The sequence below is a fragment of the Episyrphus balteatus genome, chromosome 1 (assembly GCF_945859705.1).
Source record: "Episyrphus balteatus chromosome 1, idEpiBalt1.1, whole genome shotgun sequence".
Lineage (NCBI taxonomy): Eukaryota > Metazoa > Arthropoda > Insecta > Diptera > Syrphidae > Episyrphus > Episyrphus balteatus.
Genome location: NC_079134.1, coordinates 98181896 through 98196756, shown reverse-complemented (window position 1 = coordinate 98196756; position 14861 = coordinate 98181896). Strand labels below are relative to the sequence as shown.

Here is a 14861-nt window from a genome sequence, read left to right as displayed (position 1 = left end):
ATTTATGTCGAATTGCATGAGTTAACATTTACCCCAGAATACTCATATTCAGTGTATGATGTCTTTGACGTAAAAAAATGTATGACGTTCAGATCTGCTGAGGGAGGTCATTCCGTAATTTTGAAAATGATAATCGAATAGACGATAATCGTTTCACAGTTTAAGAATCCCTAAAGCTATTTGAAATCATGCCTGATTCAATATCAGTTTATATAAATAAAAGTTTTAATAGCCTTAGAAGTCGTATTAGTCTAGGCGAGCTAGTAGTTGCCTCTTAACCGGGTGGTCGAGGTTCTCCTCCCGAAAATGAATTTTTTTTTTTTTCTGTAAGTCAATAATCGTCAGTAAATAAACGATAGCTAAATAGGTCTGTTTAGAAAATGTTGAATCAGGCATGATTTCTAATACATAGCTTTAAAGATTCTCAAACTGTGAAACGATTATCGTCTATTCGATTATCATTTTCAAAATTACGGAATGACCCCCTGAGCAGCTCTGAACGTCATAAAAAATAAAAAAGCTCATAAAAAGTAAAGGAAAAATAATATTTGGTTGCTCAAAGTTTTAATTTTTTTTTTCATAAAAAATTGTTTAATATAAAACTACACTTAGGAGCAAAAAACGGAATCAAATAAATTATTTTTATTAAAAATCAAAAATGCAATGGATAAAATAATGTTTCTTCAAGTTTCATGGTTTCATCTAAAAGCTTGAATTTTTTACTTTTGAATTGTTGGTAAAACATAAAAATGCGTACGATAGTATCATCGCTATCTGTCAATCAATTGCACTTAATTTTTGTCTAAATGTTGAATTTTCATGATACTCTCTACTTCAAATTCAGTTTTTTTTTCATTACGTTACTATTGACGTTATCTGTCAATAAATTGCACTTCATTTTTTTAAAATGGTAAATTTTTCAGATACTCTCTGTTTCAATTTCAGTTTATTTTTCCTTACATGCTTCATTTATGTTGATTGGATCTTTATAAAGTGAACGGTTTTTTTAATTCCTAGCATTGATTTAAAGCTTTTGTTTTAAGCTTTTTAATGGTGCAATTAACATTCATGTGTGTCAATTGCATCCTCACCAATTTATCGTTCTTACAGAACTCATTTTTTGATTCCATTTTTTTGCTCCTAAGTGTATATGAAAAAAATTTAAAATTTGTTCTTCAACAATAAACAACATCTTTAGTGAATTTTACCACCACAAAAGAATGATGCAAAAAAATAATTTTTTGTTTTGTGGACAGTTTGAAATAAATTCAATTTGATTGGTTTTTACTTCAAAATAATGAGTTTCGCTTAGGAACAACAGTTGGCCTCATCAGTCAGATGATGTGGTACACTTTTATAATACGCAAAATTTTAGTTAACACTCCACGAATAAAAACAAATTTTTTTTACAATACTGTAATTTTCAATTAATACCGAAAACCAAGATTTCAAAAGAAAGCAAATGCATAGTATAAATTTCAGATAACGTAAATTATATGTATGTATTTCCAATCCAAAAATTTCAAATCTTCTTAGAAAGCTCACTTTAACGTACATAAAGAGAAAAACCTAGTATGAGAGTTTTTTCTCAAAGTATTAGCAATTCAAAAAACTATCTTAATATTTCAGAAATTCCCGTTTTTAACTGGAAGCCTCCAAACTTTGTCACAAAGTAATTCGAAATATGTAAGATATCCAGTCAAAATTTTGCAATTTATCTCTCCTAAGAATAAGGTAAAGCATATAATATCCTAAGTTTTCAAGTGCATAAATTTAATTTTATTTAAACTAAAAAGAAACAAATATAGGAATGAAGAGAATAGTATGTTTTTATTACTACGTTATTTCTAAGCCGCCGATAGACTTTTTTTTGCAACAAGTTTATTACTGAGTCGATACAATTTAAATTTGAAGAATTTAATATTACGAAATACCTTGTCTCCCTCAATATTAAATGGATATAAATATTTTGATTGAGACTCTGTATGAAATAAATTAGCAATTGAATTTGCCCAAAGTACCTAACCCCATGAATTTGCGGCTTTCTAAAAATAAGCTCATAAAAAGTAAAGGAAAAATATTTTTTGGATCCCTGCTTAATATAAACTATTTTGAATTTTGTCATTTTATATTAATTCTGTTCCCAAAGAAATGATTGGAAAAGCATCCCAGCACAATTCCACATTTAAAGAAATTCCATGTTTAAGTAAAATTATTGTTAAAATGGAATTAAAGGTAAAAAAAACAGGGCTGGTACAAAACCACATTTGAGTCACAAAATCATACCGTTTTATGGTTATTATCTTCTATCTTATACATATATCTTATATATATAATTCTCCTGTGCGTTTGTTTGTGACCCTACTCCTTCTAAACGACTTGATAGATTTTTCTGAAATTTGGTGGGTGTGATAAGTCTTATATATATAATTCTCCTGTGCGTTTATTTGTGACCCTACTCCTTCTAAACGACTTGATAGATTTTTCTGAAATTTGGTGGGTTTGATAAGGTCCATCCGATACAGGTTTTGTTTTATAATTGGACCCGGTAGGTGGCGCTGTTGTCAATTTATATGCAAATTCCGTATTTTGGGTCGAATGAGTGAACAGATTTTTGTGAAATTTTGTGTGTGCGATAAGGTCCATCCGAGACAGATATTGTGTTATAATTGGACCCGGTAGGTGGCGCTGTTGTCAAGTTTAATTCAAAATCCTTATTTGGGGTCGAATGACTGGATATTTTTTGTGAAATTTTGTGTGTGTGATAAGGTTTGCCCCAGACAGGTTTTGTGTTATAATTGGACCCAGTAGATTGCGCTGTTGTTAAGTTATAGGAAAATTGCATATTTTGAACGATCGACTTGTGAAATTGTGTGTGTGTGATAAGGTTCATTGGACACATGTTTTGTTTCATAATTGGACCCTGTAGGCTGCGCTGTTGTCAAATCTTAAGAAAATTGCATATTTTCAACGAACGACTTGACAGATTTTTTTTAAATTTTATGTGTGTGATATGGACCCGGTAAGTATCGCTGTTGTCAAGTTATATTGAAATTCCATATTTGGAGTTTGAAAGACTGTATAGATTTTTGTGAATTTTTGTGTGTGTGATAAGGTTCATTCGAAACAATTTTTTTTTATAAATGGACCCGAAAGGTGACGCTGATGTCAAGATATAAGCGGGTTTTCAAGATACCGGGCTTCAAGAGAACAACATACTAAAATTTCAGACAATTTCACCGAGGGCCACTTCCCATACAAAATGTGCGGGGTCCTTTGTAAAGAGTCGTATTTTTTAAGTGTATGGAGTCGTTTAATTAAATAAAAAGATTCGAACTTTCATTTCAAAATAATCCAACGAGGCGTAGATGATTATGAAGAAAAACGATTTGGGGTTTAGCCTTCTATTTATACATTTTACATTTTGATAGATAAAGGAAATAAAAGAAATTAGAAGAAATAAATGAAATTTGAAAAAATGTGTGACGTAACGTAATGTCAAACAAATTGAAAATTCAGAAAATTCGTATTTTCTAAAAGCCCAATTATTGAAGTGCCGAATTTTTCGAAGGCCATTTTGAAATATTTATGGAAAAAAGTTTGAAGGAGTTGAAAACTAAATGTGCTCCTTTTTGCGGTGCACTACCGAAGTGAGCATTTTACAATCTTACTTACATAAGTTCTAAAGTGAAAGTAAACTTATTTTTCTAACTAAAATACCACTGAAAACTTACAAAAATGTGTTAAGAACCTTATTTCGAATTCCAAACAACCAAAAATTCAATCTGCAGTCGAATCAATCTGCATTGAAAAAAATTTGCTATTTTTCTGGAAGATTCCGGAAGACTCGATCTGAAACTCTTTTTGAGACGGATTCACATACATTTCCACACACACTACAATATACAATTGCAAAACGTCAAACCAAACTATAATTTGGGACAAAACAAAATTTAATAAACCAGAGCCTTTAAGCCTAAACTACATAGAAACACAAAGTGGAAAAAGTACAAAAAAGTTTCTAATTTTTCAAATAATTTCAATTTTTAAATGTCACATCAATAAAATGGTTTTTGTTATTTTGTACTTTAATTTACTTTTTATAATTATTTTTTATACTTTGTTTGACTTTGTGTTTCGATGCAGTTCTAGCTTTATTGGATAAAAATAAAGAAATTTATTTTCAAAATAGTAAAAAATATTTTGTTTGATCTGTCATTTCCTAAATAGCCAAAATATTTGTGCTCTACATATCAACCGAACCGAGTGAACCGGAAAAAGTTTTACACATAACAGGGCTAAAATTTGAAAACAAATAGGTACTTGGAAAGGCGGAACGAAGTCAGCCGGGTCAACTAGTTCCCTATAAATTTAAAACTATCAAAAATAATCTTAATTTTATTTTGGAAATAAGTTAGCTAGAGGGGGACCCCCCTTTTTTGCAGCCCCCGGGCCACCACAGCTTTAAATCCGGCCCTGGTGGTAGGAATTGAAAGCTTTTTACAAAGAAGCAATTGATAAAATTACAATGGTTCGTTGTTAAGTGTAATTCAGTGAAAACAACAACTCTTTTTGTTGGTGAAATGACATTAGAAGAAATTCCCAATACATTAGATACAAAAAAAACTTCTTCTTCACTAATCGCGAACTAAATTGTTCAACAGAATGAACTAGTTCATAGAACTAGTTCGTTCGCGAACGACACAAGTCAAGTACATACATATCGACTGGGAAAGCAAAATTGTTTTAACGCTTGTTCCCGGAGTAACTTTTTTTTTTATTTTTTTAAAGAAAAAATTACAAAAATCTTGAGAAAAAGCTTTGATATTTTCTAATTACACACCAAAACGAAAAAGTAATGATTGAACAGGTAATAACATTGCATGAGGAATTTTTTGAATGTTTGAGAGTACAAAAGTTGAAGCCCATTTTTTTAGTAAATAACTTAAGGATAAAAATGCTCTTAGAAACCAATGTGTTTTGCCAAAAAGACTTATAAAACTAGTATTTAGATTGGAAAAGCAAATTTTCTGATTAAAAACATGTTTACGTATTCCATAGATTGGAGAATCATTATAATCATTCTCTTTCAGTATTACCATTATTTAATTTTGTAGCTCAGAGCTTAGGGATACTTACAAAATTGAGAAAGCCCTCACAAATACTGCATTTCTTTAACTAAATATTAACTTTTATACAGATATAAAATTTTGTATGGGTTTTGGTATAGCCCGTTACTGTAAGTGTAACCGTGGATTTTTAATAATTTTATTTCCAAAATAAGTCAATTTTGTTTTAAATTGCCCCTCCCCGCTAAATGAGGGGGAATAGCCCCCCCCCCCCCCTCCCATACGATGTTTTTCTTGTCTCGACCCAACCTACACGCTCTTGCTTTTTGGCACATTACTCCTGAGTCCTGAATCACCCTGTATATGTATTAAGTTTTCAGAGCTAAGAAAAAATAATAGCTTTTTTCTGCAAACAGTTTTGTATCTATAAAAATGAAAGTAGATGCACTTTAATGTATGTATTTATTTTCAAAATTGGATAAAAGTTTTTTAGATACGTTATGGTTTATCTTGATTGTAGATATTGAAACAATTGTCAATAAAACGAAATTCAAAACTTACCGTCTTTTATGTAATATAAGAGACATTCAGACAAATTAGGGTCTTCATTAAGGTTCACTAAATGCGGTGTCTTCTTTGGTGAAAAAACTCCAACCGTTATACCATCTTCTTTTACAGCAACTCCCATTTCAGCAAAGACAGCTTCTCGCTGGATACGTATAGCCTCTGTTCGTTTTAATTTTTCCTCCCAAGTTTCGTTTAGCTCTACAAATAAAAATTTTAAATAAAACATTTCAATAAAATTAAAAAAAAAATATTTAAAGAGACTATATTGATTATAACCCTTGTATATAGCTGCGTTCCTTTGGAAATATTTATCTACTTTTTAGTATTTAAAACTACTTTGAACTACTTTTGCTATACTGAAAAAGTAGTTCAAAGCAGCTTTAAGTACTAAAAAGTAGATAAATATTTACAAAGGAACGCAGCTTATATAAACTATAGTACTATCATGAACGTGAATTTATTAGGTCCGCTTCCCTTAACTAGGGTGCGCTGCGGTATAATAAAATACGTGTGTAAGAGGGAGAAAAATACTTTCATCTTTTTAAAACGATAAAGAGAAAAAACCGAAATCATATGTTTGAATTTCGACTGCCTGGAAATAGGGAAGCAGAAATGTAAACAAAATATTTTTTGTTTACAACGCTTTGTTTATTTCTTGTTTCCTAGGTGATAGTAATTTGAGTATTTTAGACTCAAAGAATTTATTTTTGCGAATTTGAATAGATTTTTGTTTTGGGACTTTTATTTGATATAAATTCTAAGGCAATTTTGCAACATTTAACTTATCTTGTATTGCTTATTATTTATTACATTAGGTATAGTTTTAGGAAGGTTATTAGTTTTTGACATAACAAAATGTTAAATGTTTTCTAAAGTTTTATGATTTTTGTCAAGTCTTAAACCTTTTGTATTAATTATTAATAAAAAGCTCAAACATTGAACAAAAATCTTAAAATAAAAAAATGTCAAAACTACGTTTTATGTGTTAATGTATCCACATGTACATACCTACATATTTTTAACTAAAACAATCCACTTTTCTAGAATAACCAGTTGTAGAGCGCCCTGTATTAAGAAAGCAAAAGCTTTTGTTTTTAAGTTTTAAAGTACATAATATAATAATATAGCATTATTTCATTATTAAAATAAATTAGAGTCAAGTAAATGTTGCAACATTGCGTAAGAAAATATCAAACAAAAATTCCAAAACAAAAATGAATTCAAGTTTTCAAAACAAAATAAATATTCTATTCGACAGCAATCACCTAGGAAACAAGAAAAAAAATATTTAAAAAAGAAGATTACAAAAAAAAAAATATATTTCCAAAGAAGAATACAATTTTAAATTTTATTTCAAACGTGATTGCCACATTTATCAAATTTAACTAAAATATCTAAGCAGATTATTATAAACCCGAAATACATACACTTAAATACAATCATCTTATGCCACATTCACTGCAAGTATTGACGAAATGTTTCGAGACCATGTTTGAAATTGAATGTTTCATTATTTTCTAAGAAGTAAAAATGCTTCTCACTTATTAAGGAGAGAAGCAGAAATTCAAAAATATTAAAAGCAGAAACACAATCACGCTTTGCCGTCGATTTTGACAACTGCCAAAAGTTCAACCATACGAAATCTGTGTAACCTCCCACAATGACGCTTTTCCTACGCTTTTTTTGACAAACGTATGGAAACGTAAGAAAGCGAGCAAAAGTTCAACCAGAGTGAACTTTTGCTCGCTTTCTGACATTTAACAGACATAGTTACAGTCACCCACATAATTATTGCTCCAAATGTGAATAAAAAAAATAAATTATTGCAAAACTAGGTGTGTTTTTTAATTTCTCTTTATAGATGTTGCACATAAAGACGACATCGAGATATTTTAAATAAAAACAATTTACTTATTAAAAACAAAAATAATTTAATGATGTTGTAGAATGAGTTTTACTGGTAAAAAACAATTTATTTTGATTGCTTTTGTTTTTATAATTATAGGATTAAAGAATAAACAAATTTCTATGCATTTTTTAAACACATTAATATCCTTTTTCATTTTGCCACAATTAAATCAAGATAAAGACTTAGCCCAATAATTTTGTGAGTGACTGTGTTTCTTTTTATTTGACAGCAGATTTTATGTTTCAATCAGCTGTTCGAAGTCAAAGTGACAAAGCGCGCTTTGAGGATTTCTCAACGTCGATTGAATTCATGATAGTACTATAGTTTATATATATCTACAAGGCTATAGCAAAAAATTGAATGAAGTTGAAATAAAGGCTAGCTGGAAAATTAAACATTAAAGAGAAAAATAATTTATATTATTAGCTGTTATTGCAGCTTCTTTTCATATTTTAATTGGCCTAATGAGTTTCTTGACGGTGTCTTGGAAGATGCCTTCCCTTTTTTTAGCACACGCATTTTAAGTTCATACACAGGCGATGGAGTTGCATCTTGGGCTCTTACCCTTCGCTTAAGCTAATCCTATAAATGCCCGATGGGGTTTAAGTCTAGGTAGTAGCAATATCAATTTTCCTAAGAAATTCCCCACGTAGCGTAGTGTGGAGAGTTATCGTATGTATATCGAATTTTTGTCCGGCACACCGTGAACGTCCAGTTTTTGCCTTCGAATACACTCTTCAGTTTTCCTGCACAATCAATTATGGCTTAAATTGGAGCCGCAGGGTCACTGCACTGCACATTCGTTTATTCCTTTATCCAAAAATATGACAACTTCAGCTGCTTACTGGCGTGGTATCCATTTCTTTATGATAAGTAGACCTGGGGTCGAATCACGACATACGTTCGTTAACGTATGATTGCTATGTGTCCCTACTGATTAGAAAGAGACAGCAATAGTCAAAATGACAACGTATGATCGTAATCGTGGCCGTGATTCGACCCCTGACTACGATTGCCACTCTCCGAAAAAAAATTCTACCATGAAATTTTCCAAAATCTACCAACTCAAAGAAAAACCTATCACATTTCAGTTTTCTAAAACATCACATTTATTAAACACAGAAAAATGTATTTTCAATTTTTGCAGTGAACTCAAATATTAAGTGAAAAATTTATTTGGGCTCAATATTCAATACAAATTAATGCAATTAGACAATTGAAAATTGGATAGACTTAATCCCAATTTTCAATTTTCAACTGCACTTATTTATAATGAACATTGATCCCAAATAATTTTCTACAAAAAAAAGCTCAAATTGTGTTTTAGAAAATCTATTGTATTTCAATTGCTTTTGGATCACATTCAATTAAACGTGGAAAAGCAGGCACCAACATCAAGGATTGCAACTTCAACACTGGATAAAACTTTTTGTGGTGTAACTAAAGACAATTTTTTAGACTAATATTAATATCATCTTAATAAAATTTTGACAGAATTTGCTTTACTAATTCAATATACAAATTTGCATCAGAAGCCATGTTACATATTATTCATTGTTTTTTTTTAAGCAAAAATGGAATGATTCCACACCGTAAATGTAAATTAGATGAAATACATCAAATCCAACTAAACTTATACAGGGTGTCCCACAGTCACCGCCCCAAACAAAAACCATGGATTCCTGAGGTCATTTTACGTCGAAAAACTTAAGAGGTAATTTTCTCGTTTTCGCCCCGTTTTCGAGTTACCACGGTTTTTATGATTTTTGTTCTCTTTTCCCTTATCTGGCTTTATCTTTGCCAAATTACGTTTGATTTGAAACATTTTTTTACAACCAATCTAGAATTTAGTACAGTTTTAGTTTGTCACAAAACTTTTTTGCGGACAACCGTTTCTCCACAATTTTGCATCAAACACAATTTTCTTTGTTTTTTAAGTTGTTTTTTACACTTTCATATCATTTAAGTAAAAAAAACACGTTTATGAGTATTAATTTTTTGTGCTTTTTATTAAAGCCCAGTTTATTTTCATAAAAAATAAGTTTTATTTCATAGTAAAGGCTACTGAAAGTAATTAAAAAAAATAAATTCACTCAGTTTGTTTATGTTTTTTAATTACTTTTAGTAGCCTTTTTTAAGAAATAAAACTTATTTTTTTTATGAAAATAAACTGGGCTTTAATAAAAAGCACAAAAAATTAATACTCATTAACGTGTTTTTTTGACTTAAATGATATGAAAGTGTAAAAAACAACTTAAAAAACGAAGAAAATTGTGTTTGATGCAAAATTGTGGAAAAACGGTTGTCCGTAGAAAAAAAAGTTTTGATACAAACTAAAACTGTAATAAATTCTTGATTGGTTGTAAAAAAATTATTTCGAATAAAACGTAATTTGGCACAGATAAGGCCAGTTAAAAGACAAGAGAGCAAAAATGATAAAAACCGTGGTAACTCGAAAACGGGACGAAAACGAGAAAATTACCTCTTAAGTTTTTCGACTTAAAATGACATCAGGAATCCATGGTTTTCATTTGGGGCGGTGACTGTGGGACACCCTGTATATTACAAGTGGTGTCCTTAATAACAAAAAAAAAACATACCTGCGATCAATTTTTCACTAGCTTGGAGCTGATCAACAGCCATGTCTGTTGTTGAACCATTTCGATTACGTCCTTTAATGGGAGACTTGTTTTCCGATGTCGGGTTTCCATTTTTATTGAATTCGTCTTCTATAATAATTAAATGAAAGTGAAATTAGAAAAAAAGTATTTTTATTAGACTAATTATATAAAATCTGACGTGCCATATACAATTTTAAGCTTATAATAGAATCTATAGGGGAAAATAAAATTACAATGGAACATTTTAGACTACATTTACTTCATTGAACATGTATAACATTTTAGCTCATATGCGAAAATAATTTGGAGTTACACAATTGCGTATTTTTTAAGGATTAAAATCAAATTCTTTCGGGATCAATGTTATTTCTTATAAAATTTTGTTTCAAAATTCTGTTTATCAATATTTTGTTTTCCGAATTCTGCAAATATTATAAAAGTATTGTTCAATATTTTCCTAAACTTTTACAGGAAATTTACAGAAAACATTCCTTCCGAGTGTGAATGTGGCTAAAAACTTTTAGGCATTTATATGAGATGGTGGATTTATATCATCTCATCTGATTCTCATTTCTCAATTCACTGTACCAACAAAAAACTTTCTTATCTTTCTATTTCTTCTAACTGGTGCCCTGCAATTTGCATTTAAAAAACCTCATATACTTAAAATTATTTAAAAAAAAGGCAAAAGGAGTTGGCGATTTCACTGTGTTGGCTATAGGGGGCTGGTTATAGCGATCAGGGAAACTTATCAGAACAAAATTTTAATCCATAGTTTAAAGGATATCACTAAAAGTGGACATTGTTTTTATCAAAGAAAAACTCTTTTTATTTAATAAACTAAATGCTAAAATTATAAATGACATAAATACTAACAATAGAAATTATTAAACTTAAACTTATTATATTACAATAAAAATAATTACATTAAAATCAAAATATGTGCTAATAAAAATCTTAATTGAATAACTTTTCTCACTTAAAAGTATATGATTTTTTTTTGAATCTTGGTGGGTCTTAAGGGCTCATGATAAAGTTTTGACAAATTTAAATATTTAAACAAATGTTATAGGTACAAACAATTCAAATAAAGTAAAAAAGCTAATAGGTACACTTCATAAAGGTAATTGTTAGTAGTTTCCATTAATAATCAAATTATGTAATTTTTTACCATATAATCCTTTTTATCAGTTTTGAAATTACAAGTAAATTCCTCATGTTTTATGATTTGATTTACTTCATGGACTTGTATTTAAAATTTTTCAAATTTTAGAGTTTTTAAATCATCAAAGTTGAAAGAATGTCCATTTTGTTTGACATGTTCAGCTAATGCGGCAAAATTCTTTTATTTGATCCTTCGATTACTTTCTTAAGCGGCCCATACACACCACACTTGTGTGCACACCCGAGCGACAAAATCAAAACTTTTTGATTTTTTTGTGTCGGTGTCATGATCGGTCTGCCATCTGTGGTGCGGTGTACACACAAATGTGCGCACAAGTGTGAACACAAGTGTCTTGTCTAGTGACCACTTTACATTCTTTTTGTGTTGTTCATTTTTGTGTTGTCCATGAAGTAAATCAAATCAAAAAACATGTATGTATTGTATGAAATATATATTTGATAAAATTAAAAATACACTAAACAAAAAAAGATAATGTTTTATAAACTGTTTCGGATACAATTTTAATATTTTTTGTAACGGTCATAAGTTTTATTATTAAAACAATTAAAAAGGGGCAAGTATTGGTTTCGTGTCAAAAAAAAATTTCGAGGTTTTAATCAAAACTAACATTACGATAATCGAGAAGTCCAAAAAAGTGGGTTTCGTCATGACGTCCGTCGGTCTGTGCGTCGGTGCGTCCATCTGTACAAGCAGCTGCAGCCTAAACGGCTCGGCAGATTTTCATGTAATTTCCAAGGTTGGTTTTTTTTTGTTTTTTAATATCTCGCCTAGAACGTACCTATACCTCCCATACAAACTTTTCGAGGTATTGCAATTGTATCGAAAACAGCTTTAACGATTTTGATTAAATTTGATACAAGTAATGCTGTACGTATATCTAATATAACTGCGTTTTTAGTTCTCAAAAAATACGTATAGTGGAAATATGACAATTTATTTTTTTTATCGCTAATGTCGGCTCTTTCTCTCAATTTTGTCGGCTCTTTCAATTTTCTCGAAAACTACTCTAACGATTTCGATTAAATTTGGTGTTCGTTATAGTCTTTATGATTCTAACAAAACAGCGTTTTTAGTTTCTCAGAAAAATTTCGGAGATCGGTATGGCGCACATAGGAGTATTCTGGTCGAAAAGCTGGACAAAAGTCGATTTTCTAAAAATCAAAATTTTCAATTAAATTTTTTACAAAGTGGATGGTAAATATAAGGGGGCTCATATGATGTACTTCTATTTTTTGTGGTAAATTGTGTGGAGTGACAAAACAAGTTCAAAGTCAGTTGTTTATTTTCTGGATTTTTGTGTAATTCATGGTTATTTGGTGAGTATTGTTAGGAGATTGATTGTGAGCGAGTGTGCTTTTGAACATAAAATTTTCAAATGAAAAATACAATTGCAGGTATTGAATTATAATTAAAAAATAGTTATGGAAATATTAAATATTTTTTGTTCAATTAAATGACAGTGGGAAAAGAGTCTGCCACATATAGATATTTGTATTGCTTTTTTTTTTTAAGTCTAATTGCTTTCTAATAGTATACCCTACTATTCTGCTTCGATACATAGATTTATGATAACTTTGACTTTTCTTTTAATTTAATATCAAAAGTTTGGGTGCGAATTTTTGCGATTAACAAAATAATTTGCGAATGAAATTTTCACTTTTAGTAAAAATCACTCATACGCCCTACGTGTTTTTCTCCTGGTTGTTAACATTTTTCAGAAATTTTTTTATTTGAATTAATGCATTTGGATTCACTAAGCCTAAGAATCACAATGGTTCCTTTCTATATTATAATTTTTCACATTTTGGGTGTATGAAATTTCATACTATTTTTTGTAGTTTTTCTTATCACAGGCGTTTTCTAAGTTTTTCAACTTATTTACATAAAACCGCCTTTCATTGCATAAATAATAGTTTCTAGCAACAACAAATTGTTTTACTTAAAAAAATTGTTTCTAGCAATAATAAATTGTTTTACTTAAAAAAATAATTTTGTTCAGGTTTTTGATCGAAATACTACTATGTGTGGCGTTGCCGTTTTCTGCCAAATTGATGTATTTTTTAGATAATGTCGTATATTTCATCAAAGGATAAGCCAATTTTATTCAATATTTTGAGGGAGATATTTCTTGTCATTTTGAAGTGTAAAATGTAAAAAAAATCAAATAAGTTTTTGAAAAAAAAAAATTAAATGGATTTTTTTTTATTTAACGAAAATCTTTAATTTCCAATAGTTATTTAAGATATAGATACTTTGAACTACAAGAGCAAGTACGTGCGGCCCCAGTCGTGCATTAATTTTTTTTGGTAAATGCCATAGCTTACTAGAGTAAAATATAAACGTTTTGGGTGATGTCGTTTTATAGAATTACATATACGCCGTTTTTTTAAGTGGTATAATCTCATTTTTGGACTTATAACACTTTACTTATAATTTTTTTAAACCTACATTAGAAATACATTTGTCATTGAATTCATTTTATTCACAAACCTAAGCACGCGATACCCATTTTATTTTTATTTTACTTACTGAATCGAAATACATTTCAATTGTAATTATATTTTAACTGTAACTAATTGTTAAATTATATCATATTTCTTTTTTGTGTTATTATTTATGTTTATTTGCCCATTTTATGTTATTTATTACTTGTTATTTATTTAAACATATCTTATAATATATATACTTCTTTATTTGTTATTTATTAATTCATATCTATTTATTTATTTACTAGTTTATTTGTTTACTTATTTATTTATTTATTTGTTATTTATTTATTCATACCTATTTGTTAATTATTTATTTAATACAGAGTTATTTATTATTTATTAATCATTTATTTATTTTCTTACTAACAAGTACTAACGACCCTTATTATATATATTTATTTAATATTCTTCACTAACAAAACTCTACTAATCTAACTGCTTCAAATCATTATCTTACGTTTTGAAGCAAATTTTTAGTTCTAGTCACAATGTACCTGCTCTTTCATTTCAAATTGAAGGTTTTTGTTGTATTTTCCTTCAAATATTTATTTAAAAACAAATCCTTAAATCAGAAATATTTAAATACTGATTCAGTAGAAAGATAAAATGTAAACATTATCAAATCTCTGTATGTAAACTGTGCGGTAGCTTACCAAATGTAAATCAAATAACTAAAATAAAGATCTATCTATCTACCTATCTATCATTTCAAGTTTTATGTTTTATTTGGGCTTTGATGATCTTTATTTTTGGATGCAATTAATGGAACAATAATTCATCTTTTTGTGACCCTACGTTTAGCCGGTGCACATAGGGGTATTTAGTCAATTTAGGCGGACAATACACGAAATTTTAAACTGATTGAAATGTAAAAAATCAACATCCTATTGAAAGTATATAACTTGCTTAGAATTTTAAAATTGATTATCACTCCAGGTGACTAACAGCAGCGGTCTAGAGTTCAAAGTTTTCAGCCCAAAAATAAAACTATTTTTTTTTTTATAACTAAGCGACAGTGCC

The 14861-nt window shown here is 29.3% G+C and overlaps 1 protein-coding gene across 14 annotated transcripts in view; it reads right to left on the bottom strand.

The window, feature by feature from the left end:
- Positions 1 to 14861, bottom strand: part of LOC129914859 (kinesin-like protein unc-104) — a 259463-nt gene that overhangs the window by 75040 nt on the left and 169562 nt on the right. For all 14 annotated transcript variants that reach the window (XM_055994289.1, XM_055994307.1, XM_055994297.1 and 11 more), the window contains 2 exons: positions 10146 to 10274; positions 5631 to 5834 (listed from right to left, as the gene is read on the bottom strand). In XM_055994289.1, the coding sequence (XP_055850264.1) occupies positions 5631 to 5834; positions 10146 to 10274 (333 nt within the window). The remainder of the gene's footprint in view (positions 1 to 5630; positions 5835 to 10145; positions 10275 to 14861) is intronic.